The sequence below is a fragment of the Doryrhamphus excisus genome, linkage group LG1 (assembly GCF_037039965.1).
Source record: "Doryrhamphus excisus strain RoL-2023G ecotype Guam linkage group LG1, RoL_Dexc_Guam_v1.1, whole genome shotgun sequence".
Lineage (NCBI taxonomy): Eukaryota > Metazoa > Chordata > Actinopteri > Syngnathiformes > Syngnathidae > Doryrhamphus > Doryrhamphus excisus.
In genome coordinates this window covers 24,017,707-24,041,399 of record NC_136357.1, presented here as the reverse complement: position 1 = coordinate 24,041,399, position 23,693 = coordinate 24,017,707, and the positions used below count along the sequence as shown (strand labels likewise).

The window sequence follows — 23,693 nt, the reverse complement described above, 5'->3', positions numbered from 1 at the left end:
ATTGCGATTCGGACTTTCTTATATGGGCTGCCGATTGCCTGCACTCAGTAAATTTAACAGACGGTTTGGGTGGGAAGCATGAAATCCATGGAAGAACTGAATAAAGAGGTGCAGAATCGGAAGATCTAGAAAGCTTTCTGTGCTGGTTATTGTGTATACCTGCTCTATAGGAGTCAACGACTCAATACAAAGGGCCGAAAATTAGCATAATAGGTCTCCTTTAAGACAAACGGGGTATTCTGGAAGCGGGTTTAGTGGGTTAGAGAAAGTGTGTTGAGTGGAAAGCTGGGCTTGCTGGCTCAGAGAAGGTAGCTTAAAGTTGCTGTATCACCATGGTAACTTGGGCAAAACTCATAACCTGTTACGTAACGAGTTACGCCGAGTTATGCCACTGTTTCAGGGTGTAACTCATTCGGAAATGGTGCCACCATTTATTGAGAACTTGGTGGACCTGGGAGAGAGAATAACACTATGCCGGGAGTGGTTACTTTGACATCACACTGATTCGCTAGCATTCCCTGCTGAAAGTCTCTATGAAGAGATGTCGATTTTCAGCCGAGAATACACGACATTTGTTCACTTTTTGAGCCGTGCATCAACAATAAAATGCAATATGAAACATTAACTCAGCCAGCGTTTGCAGATGTATACAGTATGTCGCAACAATCCTTGCACGAGTATTCAGCCTATTAATCTTCTTACATTACAATATTTTCTGGAGGAATAAACACTCTGAGGCATCAATCAACTGGAAGAAAATTTTAACCAAAACATGTCAACACTGCAACCTAACGGTCACAATGAGATACAGCATTTAGCTGTAAAATGACAATATACATAAACATATTTCAACAATGAAAATGTATCCCGTTTCTTTTTTTTTTTACGTGTTTTTAAAGTGTTAATATTTCAAATGTTGAACACTGACAAGTGAAAAGACTAGTGGGTATAGTTTGTATAATAATCAGTTTTATTTTGCCAGCAGTCCGTCTTCGCTCTATTGGTGGCAGTGTTGCTTTTGACAGTAATAATCTCTTTAAACTCCTCATATCCAGCCATTATATTTACTTGCTCATCTTGTGTAAAATACACCTGATGGGATAGTTTCCTTGGGTTATGTCGTGCTACATCTTGAGAACAAAGCCTTGGTTGATTGAACTGTTTTTGCAGAAATACCCCCGAAAAAAGTGGAATGCAATGTTTTGTGACAGCAAACAGAAATCATTAAAAATAAAAGTTAGGTTTCCTGAGTGCTCAGTGCTAATCTCCATAAATTGATAGTTATTCTTTAGTAAGAGAAATTAGTAAACAGAAGCTTCACACGTGCATGGCTGTAATTAAAGTGTAGTATTAATAGTTACTGCTTGTCATACCATTCCCCATCTCTACAGACCAATGGCGGCACACGGCTTTCATCTTATCCACATGTCTTTGTCTGTTTACGTATTTCACCGGGTCGGCCAAGGTTTCCCACTCTAAACACAAAAGAGGATTTTCAATGTTTGACTTCTTCCTGGCACTATGGCTAGCCTTGAAATCATGTGTGGATCAAAACTGAAATATGCTCTAAAATCAAAATATGGCTAATCAGTGATATCAGTCATGATGATGTGAGTGATACGCCGTTGATGGGAACTACGTTTGCTGCGTTCAGCTGGGTAAGTGCATAATGTGTAAGTCACTCGATGGCCGATCATAAACGGAGCTATGTGTGCATTAGTTTTCACTCTTATAGTTCGTAATCATTCATTTTAATGGCTTTATTATTTTACTTATTTTTGGTGTACATTTTTAAAAATAAATTAACATGATTTTCACATATTTTAATATGTGTTTTACCTGTTATACAAAATATTCTAGCTTGGCTATATTGTAAATCACACTGCTACCTCACGATATCTGACATGACAATAAATGACTTTCTTCATGTAATAATTTGAAACACACTACTTGTTACTGCATACAGTTGTCCCTCGTCACTTTGGGCTCCGATTTTCATGGTTTCACTTTATCACAGCTTTCAAACTACATTAATAAATGAGTAGTGTTTCATGGTTGACTATGGCCTATTATTGGTCAAAAAATATGTATATGCAAGCAAATGATTTAAGGTAATTTTATGCATTGGGCTGAAACTAAGCATTTTCAAGTATAAAAAATGGCTAAAGTAAACTACAAAGGCATTATACGACAAATGTCGGAACGTGAAATATCGTGTCATTAAGTACAAGTTAAGGTTCATTTATTACTATTAGTTCAGTAATAGACATGGGGAAGGGGTAGGATAATTGATTCTTATTCTGATAAACATATGCTCTTCTTCTTTCTACTCCTTTTCAGACATGTTGAATTGTGCAAATGTAACCATGTGATGCCCCTCCACATGTAACTTGTTACATGTAATAAACATAGCAGAAAATAATGTTTAGCGCAAAAGAACCAAAAAGCTCCAAATCTAAATACATTAACAACCGCACCTCTTCAAAACAGTAATGACCAACATTTGTAGAAAAAGAAAACTCAATGAAAGCATACATACAGCAGGGGATTTTATCCATTGTATGGACGAACGTGGACGGATTAACAAGACAAGCTTCTTCCCTGAGAATGCCTTTCAGATTAAAGTGGGGTTTGGCATCGTTTAGTCTGGTGTTTATATTCACGTATAACAGAAAATACCCGCTGAGAGCATAATGGGCTTTTTGTTTCCCAAATACATACAACTAGTAACATTTCAATTGACTAATCCTCATGAAAAATGATTAACACCTGAGTATCCATTTCTCTTGAAATGTCCTATGTGTATTTCCTATGTGTATTTGAGTGTATTGTATTGAGTGATGTATTTTTAGGTTTGAGATATACAGTGGGACATCAGTTAGGTTTCGGTTAGAGTTGGACCTTCTGGAACAGATTCATGATGCAAACAGAGGTTTCACTGTATTATATTCTATTTTTTTACCTTGACATGTTTCAACTGCCACCTGAGCACTGTGACGTGGTGTTCATCAGCCCTGCTGCTCGATGGTCCCCGGAGGAGAGAGTCCCAGGTGTGAGAGATCATAAATGCCCTTTCATCCCTCATGATGTTTCCTTATTTCCACATCTTCTTAATCCATGTTTGCCTTGTCCAGTCCATGGTGTCTTTAGAAATCCCTCGTCATTTGACTTGAAGAAATGGCTCTAGGTTGCTATAGGTTCAAAAAGATATGTACATGTTGAAAAAGCCCTAAAATGGTGAATACGTGAAAGTTTCAGGTTTTAAGTCATTTCTACAGACAGTCAAAATGGAGAAGCCTTACTTTTGTGAAATTGCATAAGCTTTTCTAGCTACTGTTGAAAGTCCTCCCTTTATAAACTTAGTTGTGAGTTCTACTGTGTTCTTTTTTAAAGATATTTGTGCTTCTTTTCCAATAAACGTACAGCTGGTACTTGAGTAATTTATGTTTTGCTGCGAGTGCGTTGTAGTAGGCTCTTGTTCGAGGATGACGGGGAAGTGCTATTGTTCCCCCTGTGACTCTCTCGCAGGGCAAGTCTCCTTCCTTGCTCTTCTTTCATGAACATCTCCACCATGAGGACCTTCTCCTTGTGGATCTGGAGACTGATGTCCTTTGGTATGTCTGGGATCAACCAATCCACAAAGTCGCTCATGAGCATCACCACGTTCTGTCAGGCAACAAATAGAAAAGGCATCAGTGTACCATCACCATACATTCCAATACAACTAACTGATACGGTGCATGGAATATTGATGCTAAATATAGCATGCCATGGCAACAAGCAATGACAAGTATACATTTGGCAGAGTACAGAGTGATTGCAGTAAATGTTACACATGTGTTTATTGTGCACATGAATGAAGTTGCGGGTGAGCAAGGACAGGGTAGGTTACATAATTGTGAGTGTTATGGATATGTTTCTACCAGAAAATGTGTCGTTACTCATTAAGAACCTGTGAGGAGTCTATCCCAGCTGTATTTGGGCGAGAGGCGGGGTACACCCTGGACTGGTCACCAGCCAATCACAGGGCACATATAGACAAACAACCATTCACACTCACATTCATACCTATGGACAATTTGGAGTGGCCAATTAACCTAGCATGTTTTTGGAATGTGGGAGGAAACCGGAGTACCCGGAGAAAACCCACGCATGCACGGGGAGAACATGCAAACTCCACACAGAGATGGCCGAGGGTGGAAATAATAAAACAATTGAGGTTAAATAAATATTTGATCCCAACCTATAAGCATTGTGACCTATAGTGACAAGATTGTAGACCTGCACAAGAATAGAAGTTACTATTGAGTTACTATTGGTGCAATTATTGTTAAACGGAAAAAAATCCATGCTAACAGTCAATCACCCTCACTCTGGAGTTCCATGCATGATTTCACCAGGTGGGGTAAGGGTGATTATGGGAAAGATGAGAGAGCAGCCCACAATGACAAGGGAGGAGTTAATTGATGATGTCAAGAGAGTTGGGAGCACAGTCAGTCAGAAAAGCATTTGTAAGACAGGTTGTTGTCTTGCAGTGTCTGCAAGCTACAGGCCCAGGGGTGGACTGGGACAAAAATGTGGCCCTAAACGTTTCAGTTCAGAATGCCCCCAGACCCCATTGCGAGCCTCAATGCTTATTAAAAAAAAGAAACATTCGACCCCTAATATGAATGCATAATACGGCCTCAGCATTGACATGAGTGAGTGATCATAGTATGTGGGTGCCCCAAACCTGGAAGACAACCACAAAAGCAAGGCGGACTGCAAGAATGGCCCAAAACTCCTTGGAGAGATCATACGGTGTGTTGGACCAGGGAGGCTCTCTGTAGTCTTTATACCTGATATCAGACACATACAAAAACAATGTCACATTGGGTCTATTGGGTGTGTTGTCAATAAACAATCAACAACCAAACTTCTTACCTGCATGTTTCTACCTTATGACCAAGGATCATTGGCTGGATAGGGTCTGTACCTGGCTGAAAGTCACTCACGTTGAAATATGACAGAGTGTGATTGACAAAGCCGTGCATGGTGCCATCAGGACTGTACATGTACAGGTAGACAAGCCGTGGGATGAAGTCAGATGTGAAGGCGATGACAAAGGCCTGCCAAACAAAAACTGACTATTATTATGATGTACTGTCAAGACATGGGATTGAAGTATACTATATATATACTGACAAACTCACATTCAGTATAACTGCCACCTTGCTTAGGCCTCTTAACAGGTTGTACCAGATACCTGTAAACAAAAACATATTTTTTACGATTTGGGATGGGTATCAATACTCATGGTAACTCAAAAAAGACATCAATTTAATGTCCGGCCCAAATCCTAAGAGGTTAGGGAATCAAATTTACCAACGCAGATCCAGATAATCACAGTGGCTGGGATGTCCCCCAACCTCATCCGGATCATGGCATAGGTTAGGGTTAGACGAAATGAGAGTCGTGAGCACTAGCCGTTGAGTTAAAAGCCTGAACTGTCAACTCTGCATCCCACATGACTCTTAAAAGGTGCTTTCTGTCATGGTTACGTACTGCACTAGCATTATTAGTGGTACTAGCATTACAAAGTAATGGTGGGTTGCAAAAGTATTCATACCCCTGAGCAACACTCTATTTCTTAGCACAGAACAAAGAAAAGGTGTGTTTCTCCTGTTTACATGAAAGGAAATAGCACAAACCAGTATCACTGATTTCGTTCTGAAGTGTTCTTAACTATAGATAGATTGCATAAGTCTGTATTTCATTGTTGCAAAAGTATTCACACTGAGGCATCAAGTCATAGTCAGTACTTGGTTGCAGCTCCTTTGACAGCAATAGCAGCTTTCAATCACTTTGGATAGCCAGCAAAGAGTTTTGAACCACCTACCAATAAAAGAAAAGAAACCACCTACCAATATCTTTGGCTTTGACAGCAATTGGCCTTCTAAGCTCCATAACAAACTTTTTGGCATCCAGGCGTATCTCAATGATGTTATTCAGAAGAGCAAAGAGTGGCGCCAGAGGAAACGAGGCCACAAAAAGAGTCACCATTCCAAACTGGATGACTATGGAAACAAATACAAACTGGTGTTAAAGAAACATAAGCATCAGTTATTGAAGTCAACAGGGAGTGATTAGGGGACAAGACAATACTGCCAGTTTCCAGTGTAATCATGTCATATTGTTTGAATCTCCATTTGGGCATCTCTGTGTGGAGTTTGCATGTTCTCCCCGTGCGCGCTATTGAAGGAAGTGAATCTGAATCAAGTTGACAAGTGACAGCCTCAAAATATTCAAAGTCTGGCTTGCTTACTGTTGTTTGATAGCAGAATTTGTTATCTGGTGTGTGTTTGTTTGTCCCCCATATCCTAATGTTAAAGGGGACCTAGTATGCACATTTATCAGCTATTCCAACTGTATTTCCTTGAATTTCCAAAATGGTCTGTTTTAATTTCTTCCCACAGCCCGCCTCCGGGCAGGCCCACAACTGTGATTGTTCCCAAACTTTCTTGTAGACTTCCAGACTACTGCCGAACCCCACTTTCTAATTTTGTCCATATAGGAGTTGATAATAATAACTTGAAGCTACTTAGAGCTACTTGAAAAGTTGTTAGAAGCTACTGGTAGCTTGTGAGATACTCACTGGAGACCCCTGACGTAGCGTGTATGGACTGAAAAAGTGGTCCACGTTTACTAAGTGCAGACAATCTTGACATATTTCCACACAATAAGTAAGATATGGTAGAACCAGAGAGCAATAAAGAGTGTGGAGTGATTTCTGATTGAGAACAACATTTTCTTTGTTCAATATTGAAATATTTCTGGCCACCTTATGTTGTATATTTGTAATATGAGGCTTCCAGCTCATATTTTCATCTATTGTGATCCCCAGAAATGTATTTTCCTTCACCCTTTTCTTTCCTTTTTCCTCCACTCCATGTCTATTTAAGGTGCATATTGCTGTAGGGAAAATGCTGTTTTTTTACTTTGTGTCCCGAATGGGTCCAGTCTGATGATGTAAAGGGAGAGGGCAATCTCCTGCAGGAAGGATAAGGGACAGCCAATAATCTTTCGGGTTGTATTTACTACCCTCTGTAAAGCCTTCCTGTCTGCCGTGGAACAGGCTGCATAGCAGACAGTGATGGAGAACACCAGGACAATTGGTCAATTGGTCAATAAGTCATTAGTAACTGTTTGTTTAGACCAGAGGTCAGCAACCTTTACTATCCAAAGAGCCATTCTTTAGGGCAAAGCATTTTGTGATTGTGGTTGTTTTGGGGTAATTGGCCTTAAATAAAGATAGTTGTGACTGAGAAGAGCCCGATAAAGCTCATCAACACATGCTTTCAGTATTTTCTCAGGTACTCCATCAGGGCTGGAAACCTTTCTTGGGTGTACTGATCTTAGAACAGTAGATGCACACTTTTTACAAGTTAGGGTTAGTCCCTGGACCACCACTGAATTCCTAAAAACCTTGAGATAGACATTAAAAATGTCCATTTTTGACTCGGCTTGTTCATCTCCCTCCAAACCCTTCTGCTAGCTTGATATTGATGTTCTCCTCTGATCTTGTATCAGCATTAGCAATAAAATAGATGGTTGTAATGATTAGATTAGATTTGATTAAACTCCATATCTCTCCCCTTCTCTCTTCAATTGCCATTGTTCACTAGCGACACAATTTATGTTAAATCCCTAAATATGAATCAGACTGTTGACAGCCTGTTGGCTCTTTGGGCAGATACGGTAGAAGGGTCACCACATGATTGACAGAAGTCAGGTGAACAGTGATTCCAGTGATCCTGGAATTTTTTTTTTATCAGTCAAATCTGCTGCGATCCAGTTGATGGTTGCTGTGACCTGCTAATTGTTCCACAGCAGTCCCTGATGGTTTTGCTCCAATTTGTCTATTTCATGGACGATTGATCTGGCGTTCTAGAGGAAGACAGTTGGCAGCGGGGGTTTGTGTCACTGCTTCTAAGCTTCTTGCATGGGCAACAACAACACTGCATCTTTTTTATTGAAATACATGCTATGGAGCAACCAAACAACCATTTTTTGTATTGTTTATGTCGTTGCATTGTTGTTTAGACATTGTGGCTTAATATATATGGCTACATTTGTGTCAAAGTGAAAGATCTGACTCCAAATTGTCTATAGGTATGAATGTGAGTGTGAATGGTTGTTTGTCTATATGTGCCCTGTGATTGGCTGGCGACCAGTCCAGGGTGTACCCTGCCCCTCGCCCAAAGTCAGCTGTGATAGGATCCAGCATAACAATGAAAGCGTGAGAGAGTGACACTGACAATTTGTCAGTCTGTGACCAACGATTTATGAAGCTGTTCAATTCCAAAACTTTCCTGACATTCCATATACTATAGTTGACAATTCACGCACTTTGACCCTTATTACCGTGGGAATCAAAACTCAGCCTGTCAAATGTGGAGTCCATTGACATCATCTTATCACAGCTTAATCCTATCAATACCGGTGTGTCTGATCCCCTCAACGATCAAACTCATTGTCGTTTGACTGTTTGTTTACGCACTTTGTCACCCTGCCTCACATTGGTGGCAGCGAGCTAGCCAGTTAGAGATAAATAGAGTTATCCACCGAGCTTTATCATGTTTTTGTCCTATGTGGTAGCTAAAGTGGTTATCACATTCATGGTGTACATGCTAACTTAGCAATAATCGTAATAATTTTGGTTGTGTGTCAAAGTTGTTTACCATAAACATGTAGTGTATCCAGCCTTATGATAGTGATGCTGTCTCCAACAGGTTGCTGATGAGCTAGCAGGTTGCCAGGTGTTGAATAAAAATATTTGCTTCAACTCTATTTTTATCACTGTCAATCATAATTGTCAGTCAATCAAACAAGCCAATCAAAATAGTAACGTCAAGTTCCAGAAAAATGACAAAGACATTTCAAAACGACCACACTGCGCTGTGACAGCAAAATCCTAAGGGAATATAAAGGGGAAGATAATGCATGATATGTCAAAAAAAAAAGTCAGAGCGAAGGACTAAACCAGAGTGCAAGTGAAGTCGAGAATCGATGTAGACGAATGAATGATGTGATTGTAACTGTGCTACATTGCGCCCAGGTCCTCCACTGATAGTTGAGAACAGAAGGGGAGAACAAGATTAATATAATAATAAATGTTGCTTCAACAGTGCCATAGGTGGTCAACTGACTGCAATCAAAGGGAGTGAATGTGGATGTCAGCAACATTGATACATGCATTCCACTCTATGGAAGTATACAAAAAAAAACACAAAATCTATCCCAGCTGTCTTCGGGTGAGAGGCAGGTACACCCTGGACTGGTCACCAGCCTATCAGAAGGCACATATAGACAAACAACCATTCACACTCACATTCATGCCTATGGACAATTTGGAGTCACCAATTAACCTAGCATGTTTTTGGAATGTAGGAGGACCAAACCAAAGAAAACGCACGCACGGGGAGAACATGCAAACTCCACACAGAGATGCCTAAGCAGAGATTCAAAACCAAATGGCCAACATGTTAACCACTCGGCCACTGTGCGGGCCCTGAAGGAATACATTCATCCTAATTGGATGACATCAACACGACAGTATATCGCCAAAGGACTGCTGAAAAAGAAGGTCTGGAATTGGAAACCTTTCACTACACTGACCATAAATGACTGGATATGGAGAATGGCATAGATCCACACCATCATTTCTTTTCCAATATTATCAATATGTGATTTTGCTACATGGAAGAACAATACAACAGAAATATTAAATGGGACACAAACTCATTCATCCATTCATTCATTTTCTACCGCTTATGCTCGCAGGGGTGCTGGAGCCTATCCCAGCTGACTTTGGGTGAAAGGCGGGGTACACCCAGGATTGGTCAAACATCAACCACATCATGCAATATTTGAGCCAATTAAACCCTCTCATATTTTCAATAGATATGATGGGAAAGAGTAGCTGTAAGTGTTACCCTACATAACAGTTTCAAAACAAACTTACTCATTTCCATATACTCTGGATTAAGGCCTACAAAGGGGCCCAAGAAGTGATCTTTCTCATGCCGTTTCAATGTCTTGGCCAGTTCCTCTTCTCGCTTTGTGTCTAGGTCGGACGACTTCTTGCGTAGCATTTTTTTCAGCTTGCTACAGAACAAATGAAACAAAGAAATCAACATGTGTAAAGCAGGTTGTCTGTTAAAATAATGGGTATTGTGAGGTGTAGTCAAGTTTCTTTGGAAAAAGATGACTCCCAACCGAATCAAAGTTAAGCACTCACGGTATGCCAATCTCAAACAGGTTGTTTTGGATGAGCTGTTTGCCAAGCATGGTGATACATAACTGGATGCATAACTCCATAAGGCATCCTGCGTGCGCACACTGGAGGAGAAACAGGACATGAAGACAAACCATTTACTCTCCCTGAAAAGCATTTCATGTTACCGCCCAACATATTGCATGAGTTATCAGTTCAATTACTGAAATACTGAAAAAAACAGAATATACATATAGAAACACTATTGGGAGTTACCTCTTCCATTCTGTATGATCCGACAACATACAGGTATTTTCCTGGCCGCCCCACAAGCCTATGGATAACAATAACACATACAATTTGTATTGTACCATTTACCGGAACTCTGTTCACACTTAACTGCAACAAATGAATGTAATATAGTAAGTAAGTAAGTGTACTAACATTAACGCTGTGGTTTGTCACACTCCCGAGTGCTTAGAAGGACTTCCGATTTGTGATGCGAGCTTCAAACCCAAATTTGTAGGAGTTGATCTTTTTAAAATGTTCGCTTTTAATCCATATGTGTTGGAACCCGAATCTGATCCGGGCATAGAGACTGGACTGTCCAAAGTTTCTCAAGAAAAGAGGTTTCTTCAAGACATCTTTCAATGGTAAGTCGCTTTAGCATTGTAACATTCGGCTTTCCGAATGTAAAAACTAGTGTAAAAACTCACACATCATAATTCTACACAGAAAACCGTTTTTGCGGTGTTTGGAGGAGGACCACACCGACAAGTAAGCCCGCTCCTCTGTGACATCACAAAGCAACAGTTATGCAACACCCTGTGAAACCGAGCATTTTGAGGCATCCCAAACTTCTTTCAGGGCGCACTTCCGAATGCGCAAACCTCCTTATCTGAAACTTTGGCATCGTTTAACACGAGAATACAACTTTCTAACTACATTTATTGGTCAGAAAAGTGGAAAAAACAATGTATTGTGTATTCTTGTGTTAAACGATTCCAAAGTTTCAGATAAGGAGGTTTGCGCATTTGGAAGTGAGCCCTGAAAGAAGTTTGGGAAGGCACTGAACACTTGGTTTCAGAAAGTTTTCTGTAGCCAAGTTGTGTGACATGAATCCTTATATGGGCATGCCCAGCTCTGCTTCACTCTGCCTACGGTGTTAGCAATGGCAATAAATCGCTGTTTATTGTCAACTCCTACAAAATTAGAAAGTGGGGTTCGGCAGCTGCCCGGCGGAGTGGGTGTGCCTGGAGGCAGGCCGTGGGTGGAATACATTCAAACAAACCGTTTTTGCAGGCAATAGGAAATGAAAGGGAATACAGCTGGAATAGGTAAGTTTCATGTGAAGCTGCTCAATAAAAGCCCACAAGTCAATGCAAAGGGCTGAAAAAGAGCACAGTAGGTCCCCTTTAAAAGAGAAATATCATCACATAAAGGGGACTTACAGGTATATGCATATTAAAAATAGAAATTATTTTTTTATGTTATGTTATTGTCTCAAGTGTGACAAAATCCCTCTTCTTACCCAGTTCCTCATAATAAAAATAAATGTAATTAGCCATGAGTAAACACAAATGCAGTAAGTGAGTGATTTCTTACCGTCCTCTAAAAAAGGCCAAATAAACAATCGGTGTGAAAGCGTTGACAAACTTCAAGATAAATGTCTTGAAGATAAGCCTCTCTTCAAAGCTTTTGTCTGTTTTTGGAACCTCTGAAAAAAACGAAAAAAAATGCATTTAATTGTAACTTTTGAATGCCTATGAATGTCTATGTCTATGACAATGATCAATAGATCACTCGGAGAAGGTTTTTCTTACCAAGTACAGTGAGCCAGCGTGCGATAGCGCCATAGATTTCATCTAAGATGATGATGACGATGAGGTTGATGATGGCAGCCGTTGTTTTGACGGTGGCTCGGACATTGTACCGTGCTGCAGGATAGGTGCTGATGTGCAAAGCCGTCTTAATGCTAATCCGGTAGAGGATCACACCGAAGACAATGACAAACGTCACTGAGATCTACAAGTAAGCAGAAATGATTACAGATACAGATTAATTTACATTATATCCAACAAGGGAAAAACTGCATCCACTTTTGTACCTTTTGGATTTGATCTGACCTTTTGGAACAAATTAATAAATCTAAAAAAAATGCTTCGACTGTGGACACTGAATCTCCATTAGCATACAGGAAATGATTGGAAGCAATTACAATTGCCATTAAAAACAGATTAAAAACATACTCACCATGAATGCCATCATGGCCACCACTGTCAAGTAAGCTGGCAGTCTGTCTGTACATGTCAGTTTCACTTTCTCACCCTGACATAAAAAAAACAGAAGTTTACATACACCTTTGGCATGAATATCAATGTTTCTTGAAAATGACATATCCACTATAAACAAATGTATTCTTTGCATCTACATGGATGAACTTGAGTTTTACTGACATTCACATTCATGCAAATGGGTGTAAATTTATGGATAATGAAAAAAAAAAATCAAAATTTTGACTTTACGGAACGTAAAAAAAAATAATAAATAAGAAATAAGAAATAAATTCAGCCTTAAATGAAAAAAACTTAAATTGGCCAGTAGGCTTCATGTGCGTACATACAAGATGATTGTCAAATTGCACAGGAAGACTGAGCCCACTGTACTTCCCAAATATTTACAGTGTGTCTTCACTGGAGTAAAGCTTAGTCCGCCCCAAGCTATCACGTCATTGTCAAGGCAAATGAGAACTGGGTCAACATACTCAGGCACCCCAGCCTCCATCTTTGTACAAAAAAATACTCATTCTGGTTGGAGGAGATGAGTAAGCAACAGTGGTTATGGTGGGGAGGGGTTATGTAATGTAATGCTATTTATGTATTGAGAAATATAACTGAATATACTTTATATACCACTATATATGTACATAGTGAGCCCGCTATGGTGTAGTGGTTAGCATTCTGGACTTTGGAGTGGACGCCCAGAGTTCAAATCTCCACTAGTCAGCATCATTGGTATTCATCAGGAAGGGCATCTGGCATTTAAAGAGCCAAATCAGTTTGCGGATCAAAAAGATCAGCTGTGGCGACTCCATAACCAGGAAAAAGCCGAAAGAAGCAAACAAAATACTTCATACTAGAGCCCGATATGGGATTTTTGGGGCCGATGCTGATACCAATATATGAGGGCTAGCAGAAAGCCGATGACCAATATATGGGCTGGAGCCATGGCTAACTACTGCACATGTTGAATCTAACGTAATGTCCACACACTCTTTCCTTTTGCCTGTCAATACTATGATAATGCTATATGTATCAATTGAATGCATTTTGCTCATTAGCACAGTTTGATACAATAGTTGAGCATTTTAAAGTAATGAAGTGTAAATCCATAGCAACACAACTCCGCTTTTAAAAGTTTATGACAAAAATAGTTGCTGAATGAATTTTGACTTTTGTACATATACACTAAACAGCATACAACAAATTCCATTTCAGAAAAACACAAGCAAAGCATTTTCAGTCAGTGCTTACTATGATGGATAAAAATATTGATTTTACCTTCGAGGTTGAATTTTCTTGTCTCATTGCCTTTTGCATGACACGAAGCTCGTACTCAGCTCGGTTATGGTCCTGGAAAAGAAATCAAACACCTGAAAGTAAACCATGAAACACACTATAGAAAATAAGACCGGTTTGTTTCAGGGACAGTTTGTGCAGGACCCCCAATAGAGGAGTTACATGAAGGTAAGGCAAGAAAGCACCCCAAGAAAGAAAGCAGCATAAAGTGATAGAGAAAATATACACCGAGTGAAAGAGGTTAGTCTAGCAGTAGTGCTGGAAAACCAAAAAGCCATCATAGAAGTAAAAAGGCGAGTCATATCCAAACCTTGTGTTCCTCCTGCAAAATGAACATCAGAAAAAAGGGACAGACTGTCAGCCAGTCACATACAATGCACTATAAGTCATAAATAACTTCATAATAATAATTATAATAATAATAATGCTATTCCACTGCTAGAATATGAAGGCGTAAGTAAGCATTTTCAGAAGCATTGCTGGAAAACCGCTGGTATTTTTTTAGTGTCATTTATACAGTGGTACCTTGGTTCTCCCAACTAACAAGTATTGTTGGACATTGTTTGAATTTGTACAATTCCAGTTCCGATTCTTCATTTATATTCTGGTTCCCTACAATTGTGGATTCAGAAGCTTTAAAATGGCAGTGTCATAAAGGTTTATATGGCTCAAATGAGGGCGCTAAACAGAGTTCTTTATGATCAAGTACTCTGGCATTAAATCACGTAGCCTGTGTCAATCTGTCAAACTGAAGCTATTTAGATTTTACAGACTAGTGTTGATTTTTATGGCAATACGGAACAAAGTGACAAAATGTCAGCTCAACACAGGTGTTGGCGACCCCATGTGACGCAACAAATAATGTAGGGTTTGCCACCGCACGCCGATTATTTTTTATGATCGGCTTTGAAAGGCATTTAGGCATGAATTTTACTTTTTTAATGAAGGATAATAAAGAATTTTAATGAAGAATTTTGGGGGCAGAAATAATGAAAAAAATAAAGAAATTAACATTAAAATTGTTGGACTTTTTACATTTAAAAATAGCTACCTTATTTTGATGGCAGATATAAAATGGAGAGACTATAGTTGACTGAGAAAGTGTGAACAAGCAATGTGCCAACAATTTGAACATAAAAAAAAATTGGGAAAAAAATAAACATGTAAAATCAATATGAATGAAGACATTTGCTTCACATTTCCTCTCAGAGTTACTCGTCAAATACAACTTTTTCCCATCTATGGCTATAATTTCAACTTTCAGTTCTAAGAAAAACACCATATTACCTGCATTTACTAATTATTCTCTCGCTTTACATATCATATATACAAGGGTGTGCAACTCAGCCCGTATTTGTATTTGTTGAGGTCAGAAAAGTATTTGTAAAAATCAACTAATATAATATTATAATATAATAATATAATATAAAATTACAAATATTAATTACAATAATAATATTTAGGAATAAATTGGCCGATTTTTTTTCATAAATCCACCAATGAACCTGTAAGGAAAAATAATAACAACCATAACCTCATGGAAAAACAAATAAAATGTCATTGTGAACATGAACCCTCCCCACACTAATGTCAACGTACCAAATACCACCCAGAAGTGCATACAATTCCACACAAGTTCCCAAGCCTTACTTACTTAACCGTTGCAAGCCATTGTGAACGTTACACTGTCAACAGCCTTAACGTTACCGAGCTAATGCTAACAGAGCCAACAGGAGAACGCCCAACCGCAATAGCAACTAAACGCAGCGCAACGGAATAATCTCCCGGTCAAACTCTGCTATTACTGAGAGAGAAAACCCTTTAGGACCATCCCGCATTTAATTCCCATAAATTCCCATTTGGGGATGGATGGGAAGGGAAGTTTATAGAAATGGCCATCAGTTCCAGAGAGTTGATGCCCTTCATAAAGCCAATAGCTTCCTGGAAACATTTGTACCAATTTTTGAGATGATTAACAAGAACGGTGGAACGACTTACTACTGAGTCTTCCTGAGAAATTATTTTGTTCTGGTTTGGAGATTTTTTTTGAGTGATGCTCTTAAACTTTTGATCATCTGCCAAACAGACTCACTTTAATTGTTCATTCATTCATTCATTTTCTACTGCTTATCCTCACGAGGGTTGCGGGGGGTGCTGGAGACTATCCCAGCTGTCTTCGGGCGAGAGGCGGGGTACACCCTGGACTGGTGGCCAGCCAATCACAGGGCACATATAGACAAACAACCATTCACACTCACATTCATACCTATGGACAATTTGGAGTGGCCAATTAACCTACATATCGTATCTCTACTTAAAACCTCGTTAAGATCCAGATTCAGCTTATTTATCTAATTATCTCACCTTGCAGGCATCATGAATGCATAATAATAGTTAGTAGATATACTAAATGGTTCTCACCTCCTCTTCCTCTCCAAAACCCGTCAGGTCCCAAACATAATTCAGTCGGATCTGCCGCCTCTTCCAGTGCTCCATGAAGAGAACGGCTATACAACCAAGAAAACACCATTAATAAATAAAATCCATTATGTGTTTACATATTAAAAAAATGGAAATTGAGCTCAAGCAGCATTTGTTCATGTGCAACTAATTGAGTTGTTGACAGTGGTTTTAGTCATGTGTGCACTGACCAGAGCCACCTTCCCCTGGGCGGGCCAGGGAAGGGCACCATTGGTCATGTGGTGCACGTGCTCGCTAGTTCCTCCTCTTGTGGTTGCTGGTATGTTTTCCATTTTGTTCCATGACTGCACCATAAAGAAACCCAATACTGACGAAAAACCAAGGTACATACCAAACCGCAACAATGTTGTACCATTACACTAGTAATGGAACTAGTACCTTCTTTTTTTTGTTTAAACTAGTACCTTCATATTTTGCTGTATCAGTCTTCATGTCCTCTTTTTTTACGTAGTGCTTAAAAATATTTAACAAAATACTAAAAAAAATGAGTCCCCTTGTCAAAAAGACATCCAGCTAAACAAAATAAAATGGAATATACGGTATTTACCCCACAGGGCCATGAAAATGGAGAAAAAGACGGTTGCCGGGTTGTCGAAAAGGTGGCTGGCTCGGGCAGTACCACATGCCGTCACAAGCTTCCAGTAGCTACAGGCACTATCGCAAAGCGGGCACATGGTGATGTTGTTCCTCGGATCACAAATCTCCATACTGTAACACAGGAAATAGCAGCACAGTCAAATTAGAACAAACCAAAAGATTCAAGGAATATACAGTAAAACACAAACAGCCCTGTCCTCTTGCTTGTTTTCTTTCTAAAATGCACATGACAGCCAGTGAATGTGTTTTTATGTGGATGGATGTATAACACCAGAGTCGGGAGAAATGAATGAATGTATTTGTGTGGACAGAAAAGATGAAAAGATATTAAATTGTTTTTGAAAGCAAATCTCTTGGGAAAATGGGATTTTGGTTATGGGCCAGGCGCACGCGCCTAATCCAACGGGTGCTGATTCGTGAGGTTTGTTTTTCTACTAAAAATTCTATCATACCAGCTTATCTAATCTTCCATACAAAATTAAGCCCTCATACTCATACACATACACACACACAGTGTGCACGCATGCACACACACACACAAACGCACACACATGCCCAACTACTTAGTTTAGTGTAGCATTACATTAATAATGTCATAAATAATGATTACTTCACTTTAATTTCTAACTCTTTCATTTTTGTAGTGATCTGTGAGTTGATGCAAAAACAAGACACTGTTGTGTGTAGTATTCATTCATTCATTCATTTTCTGCCGCTTATCCTCATGAGGGTCGCGGTGGTGCTGGAGCCTATCCCAGCTGTCTTTGGGCAAGAGGCGAGGCACACCCTGGACTGGTGGCCAGCCAATCACAGGGCACATATAGACAAACAACCATTCACACTCACATTCATACCTATGGACAATTTGGAGTGGCCAATTAACCTAGCATGTTTTTGGAATGTGGGAGGAAACCGGAGTACCCGGAGAAAACCCACGCATGCTCGGGGAGAACATGCAAACTCCACACAGAAATGGCCGAGGGTGGAATTGAACCCTAGTCTCCTAGCTGTGAGGTCTGCGCGCTAACCACTTGACCACCGTGCAATTGAATTCATGTGTAAATAGATAATGCTATAAGCTGTAACATGGGTGGGTGTCCAAAGGTTTTTGTAAGGATGCAGGGGCCACTTTGATATATTGAACTACATCTCAGCTGTGTATTGTTAGAATGAATTTCAGTCTTTGCAATTTCTGCTGTTTTTCAACTCTCTTCTTGTAAAATTTCTTCTCATAATATGACTTTATTCCCATGATATTTTCACTTTATTGTCATAATATTATAACTTTTTCCACAACACGATTTTCCTAAAGTTCCAACAAAACTTTATTAGTTGTTTTGTTTTCATATTGTAATGACCCTTAGTGGTGTTATGTGTTGTATTTGTGCATGTGTCACCATGGAGAGAGAAAAAGGGGTGACGGACAGGAAGTGACGGAAAAAAAACACATGTTGGAGTCAGCGACAGTAGCCCATGTAGGAATTGTTGCTTCTTGGACCTTAATAAAAAAACGTCGTTTTTTCCGCCTATCCGGTCTGGTGTTTGGCTGAGCGCAGAGTGTTACAATATTACAATTTTTTGTGTGTTTTTTCTTTAATATTTCAACCTTACACTATTAAAATGATGTTCCTCATATTCCGATGTTATTCTTGTGAAATTCTGACCTTTTCTCATTTAATTACAACTTTTTTTGGACAAATTTGCAAAATTTTGACGTGATCCTAGAACATTTAAAAACCAGTTGTACGTACATATGCAGTAGCACTAGGTAGTATAACTACCTAGTATAACTACCATGGCTACTCATGGCTCGTAAATATACCTTGGTATGTTATCATCAACAGTGGCACAGCCATAGAGGAAAACAATGACTCCAACGATGGCTGCAGGGATCAACATTTGTGTGTAGACTCCCAGCCAAGCAAAGTACAATCCAACCTTCTCCCCAAAATATTTCCTGCGGGCAGAGAAACCAAAGAAAAATTTAACATTTACGTACAACATCTTTATGATACTCTCTTTAAATTTTTCAAGCCTTTGTATTGAGTTGTGGACTCTTATAGAGCAGCTACACACAATAACCTGCACAGAAAGCTTTCTAGATCTTCCAGAATCTCCATCCATTTTCCAATATTTGTTGTATGTGTATATGTGAGAGACATGTCCAGTTCTCTCAGTATGTGTAGCCTGCCCATTTTGTTCCGCGTCCTGATTGGCTGTTAACCATTGTCAATCAATCTCTTCTGTGCACCATTGCCATGTTTCCTCTTTGCTAGCGATCGTAGTTGTATAATCGCTAGGGCGCCATTATGGAATACTGTAAATGAATCTTCCGTTCATGGAAGTCTAGGAGGTGGAATAAAACACTGCAACAGGAGCAATATGTTTTAACGAGAATACAAGAAGACTATGATGAGGCACGACAGAGGAGTGAATACGGTGAGTGACTTAATAATTTATTGTGTCCAAGAAATTGATCATTAAACTTCAAACATAATTTGAACTTTGAGTGTTTAATCAAGAGAGAAATGTGAAAAAATGTGTGCCTGTCTGAGAAAAGTGTACAAAGTGTATGGTGAGGGGTTTTATAGCCTTTAAACATACAGTTTATAATCATTTCAAATATACAAGGTTGGCTACTTTGTGGATTTCAGTGATTGCAGGCTATTATGGGAACCTATCCCCTGCAATGAAGGATGGAACACTGTCCAGCAACTTTTTACTTTGATTTGCATGCATTCTGCATATAATATGGCAAGCGTTTTGTCATGTTATTAATACATTGCATGAGTCCAACCGGGCTCTTAATACATTAAAAACCAGACATGAAATAACACTCCTATAACCGTGTTGTGTGCATTGGCTCTTACCTAATTAGTCCAATGGGTTGGTACTTGTAGAATACACTGTAGCTGGCCCACTCCTCATACAATGTCTGTTAAGAGAGTTATTATCCCATTTAAATGATGTAAAGTATGTGATAATGTAAGAATAGCACTTCTCATTCTTTAAGTTTATTACATATCAATTTACGTATCTGTACTGTACAGACTCAACTCCAAACTGAAAGCAGTGAAGGTTGTGAAGCATACAACTGTATTCAAGAGTCATATTGCATGCTGGGTGAGCACAATAAGCCCAATAAATCGTAAATAAAAAAATTTCATTATTACTGAGCCGTTACCTTTCTGTCATTAGGTTCAGTATTCACTCCTTCAATGTCACCCTGTAAAATTCAAGCAAAAAAGCACAACAGTGTCACTATTTGTCACATATTCCTTAAGATTGTAACATAAATATAGATAACCTTTTGTATTAGAAACATTTTTACTCCAAATGTGTTTGATTTGGATTGATGGTGATACTCACATCATGAAGGGGGTAAGCTGCAGTATAAACACCATTGGCCAGTAGACTGGTAATCCCTGTGAAAATCATTCATAAATCATTCATTCATTCATTATACTCCAAAACAAAAATACATGGAAACTAAAAAGTTACATCTGACAGACAAAAAACTTTTAGTAAAAAAGTAAAAAAAAAAAAAAGTAATTGCTGTTATGGGTCTCAGGGAAGGAATATGAGGGAAGACAACTTGTCCAAAACTGTTCTAAAACTGTTCCTGCTAATAGATGACACCAACTCTACAATATTATGAATGGGGAGGATTAAGGGTACAGAAAACTGGACAACCTTGTGAATTGGTGCATTCATTCATTCATTCATTTTCTATGCCGCCAGGGTCACAGTAATATACGTGTTGGAGCCTATCCCAGCTAACTTTGGGTGAGAGGCGGGGTATACCCTGGACTGGTGGCCAGCCAATCACAGGGCACATATAGACAAACAACCATTCACACTCACATTCATACCTATGGACAATTTGGAGTCACCAATTAACCTAACATGCATATTTTGGTAATGTTCAATAAAGCCAGACAAGAAAGACCCAGATACACACAGGGAGAAGCAGCAGAATGCAGCCTCCACCAGATAATGTATGTCCAACTAACCAGCATGCACAACGTTTACCTCATACGCTACCATGAGCTCAAAACAGAAAATGCCTAGAAGTCCACTGGAGCGACCAGTGGGTTCTGTAATGATAATTGTTAGTATATAATTTGCTGTCCTAATTATAGTCCCTCAAAGGAAAATGATATTTATACTCTGTTGTCTACATTTTGTTGCATTCCATTTGACTCTGGGTGAGAGGCGTGAGCTACCCTAAACTGAGTGCCAGTCTGGATTTAGGCTGCCGCAAAAAACACAGATAAACAGTAGCTTGTAAAGCATTGAACAAGGCACTGAATACACATCCTTCCATTTTCTTCCAATTATCTTGGTCAGGTAGTTTCAACTGGTGAGCTTGAACGTCTTTGTCTCAGGCCACCTCCTGCAGTTCCATTGGAGGGGGAGACACAGTGGCACAGGCCAGCTAGGACACATAATCCCACCAGTGTGCCCTCCGCCCAGCTAGGCACTCCTGGACTCAAACCTCCTCAGCTAGTTCTTAATGTGAGAGAGCAGTGGCTCTACTATTAGCTCCTCTGGGATGACAAAGCTCTCCACCCTGTCACTTGTGGGAGGCCAGTCACCAGTCAGTCAGTGACTCATTTTGCTTCCTAAACCTGTAAAAGTGTTTTTTCAGTACTTTGTGTTGTGTATTTCTAATGAGCGGATCAGTGAGCCCACACAAGTCAAAGGTGTAGTGCTTTAGGTGCGGAGTGTGCCGAGGCATGAAATAATTGTCCTTGTGTGAGTGTGCTCTTCAAGTCATCTTGGAGACTTCTTACCCATTGAGTATGTAGCCCGGGTGCATCTTGTCCTTTTGAGCACTTCATACACCTGAAAACATAGCAAACACAAGCTAGAATTCAAATGACAAATGAAAGATCATACAGGTCCCATGTGACAAGTATGACTATATATATGTACAGTACAATATATATATATGTACAGTAGAAACTACAGTCACAGTTAGTATATGCACATCACCCGGAGCCTGAAGCAGCCCTGCACACAATGAAAGTTCCTCCTGCACTAAACGTGCTACATAGTGTCTGCATGCTCCTAAATCTGTACTGAGGCGGTACACATTCCCAAAACAGCAAGTTGGGGCCGAGGCTTTATAGTCACAGCCTGACTGATGATCACATCGAAAACCTCAAACTCATTTATTCTTTGTTGCTACAGTCCATGCCACAATGTAAATACATAAAGGCTTGATCTATTCTATTCTATTCTATTCTGTAAACATACTAATTGAGATAATTTTTAGGTACATTTATATTCATATTTAAGTCAGTTGAAAAGTTGTTTGTGACCACTTTAGATAGCCACTTGTTCAAATTGCTTGCATGAAGCTAATACTTACTATTGCACTCCTGGTCTTGCTGTCAAAGAACTTGTCTCTGTCTGACAGATCAAATCTAGTGAAGAAAACCAAAACAAAAAACAGTTTAACTATTGTCAGGATTTTGCAACTACGTAATAACTACATAAATAACTCAGTTCATACTGCCCCAAATAACCTAAGCTGTCAAATTACAGCAACAGGCCTTCATTCCCAAAAAAGTCATTTTCCCACAAAGTCATTAATACATGTTGCCAGAAGGGTGAGCTGTTGGAGTCAACATGTACATATGGTCCTCGCGAGGGTCACAAGTATGCTGGAGCCTATCCCAGCTGTCTTTGGCCGAGAGGCGGGGTACACCCTGGACTGGTCACCAGCAAAATGCAGGGCACATATAGACAAACAACCATTCACACTCACATCATACCTATGGACAATTTGGAGTGGCCAATTAACCTAGCATGTTTTTGGAATGTGGGAGGAAACCGGAGTACCCGGAGAAAACCCACGCATGCACGGGGAGAACATGCAAACGCCACACAGAGATGACCGAGGATGGAATTGAACTTGGGTCTTGTAGCTGTGAGGCCCGCATGTTAACCGTCGTGCAGCCAATAATATAACATTTCATTCATGCCATGTTTCATGTCAACTTTTATTCTGTAAAATTGTGGAATTTCTCACAGCCAATTCACACTGTCTATAAAACATTTGCAGCATTTCTTGAAATGCTTGCTTTATCGTACTGTATTAAAGAGTAGCATTTCGTCGGCTATGTATTAAACGACACTATGGGAATGCACACCATTTTACACTGTTCGGTTTGTGTTTACTTTGCTGATCAAACATTTCAGTGACTGTTGACTTTCGGTTTGCAGTTTTTTTTCACAGATGGGAAAAGTGGTTTTGGGTGGGTATTTATTTATGATGTCATCACTTTTGAAAAAATTCGGCATACTGGCTCATACTGGTTTATGGGCTCACCTTGCTCACAATCAATATTTCCACCATGGGTCCGTGGCATTTGGCTTTGCAATCATCTTTTTACCCCGTAAAATCTACTTGCATTGCTCCTCTCAAGGCTGTCATTACACAATCCGGTTCTACACAAATGTAGAACATGTCCGATCTGCCTATTTTTCGTCAGTCACATGTTAGGCATGCTTAATGCCCTCTTTTTAGACAAAGGCATTTACAATGTTTGGATGGGTCGGTTTACAAAGAAAAAGTAATCCATCGTTGCACTCTGCTTCGGGTTTACACTGAAATATCACTGCTGCATTGTGTGTTGTTTTATTGTAGTTATGTACTGTATGTTGTACAAGGTACGGCTGCACGGCGGTCGAGTGGTTAAAGCGCAGGCCACAGAGCTTGGATGCCAGAGTTCAATTCCACCCTCGGCCATCTCTGTGTGGAGTTTGCATGT

At 39.6% G+C, this 23,693-nt stretch overlaps 1 protein-coding gene across 1 annotated transcript in view; it reads right to left on the bottom strand.

Moving 5' to 3' along the window:
- Positions 1-746: 746 nt before the first annotated feature.
- The window catches only part of ano1a (anoctamin 1, calcium activated chloride channel a), a 31,048-nt gene continuing 8,101 nt past the window's right edge, over positions 747-23,693 (bottom strand). Inside the window, exons 6-25 of the mRNA XM_058077657.2 lie at positions 22,289-22,343; positions 21,708-21,759; positions 20,281-20,336; positions 20,096-20,137; positions 19,782-19,846; positions 18,734-18,868; positions 16,862-17,022; positions 16,255-16,340; positions 13,816-13,887; positions 12,509-12,583; positions 12,079-12,280; positions 11,861-11,972; positions 10,532-10,589; positions 10,280-10,380; positions 10,004-10,146; positions 5,904-6,056; positions 5,193-5,245; positions 4,924-5,108; positions 4,733-4,838; positions 747-3,666 (exon numbers count right to left, since the gene is read on the bottom strand). Of these exons, the coding sequence (XP_057933640.2) occupies positions 3,442-3,666; positions 4,733-4,838; positions 4,924-5,108; positions 5,193-5,245; positions 5,904-6,056; positions 10,004-10,146; positions 10,280-10,380; positions 10,532-10,589; positions 11,861-11,972; positions 12,079-12,280; positions 12,509-12,583; positions 13,816-13,887; positions 16,255-16,340; positions 16,862-17,022; positions 18,734-18,868; positions 19,782-19,846; positions 20,096-20,137; positions 20,281-20,336; positions 21,708-21,759; positions 22,289-22,343 (2,137 nt within the window). The 3' untranslated portion in view covers positions 747-3,441. The remainder of the gene's footprint in view (positions 3,667-4,732; positions 4,839-4,923; positions 5,109-5,192; positions 5,246-5,903; positions 6,057-10,003; positions 10,147-10,279; positions 10,381-10,531; positions 10,590-11,860; positions 11,973-12,078; positions 12,281-12,508; positions 12,584-13,815; positions 13,888-16,254; positions 16,341-16,861; positions 17,023-18,733; positions 18,869-19,781; positions 19,847-20,095; positions 20,138-20,280; positions 20,337-21,707; positions 21,760-22,288; positions 22,344-23,693) is intronic.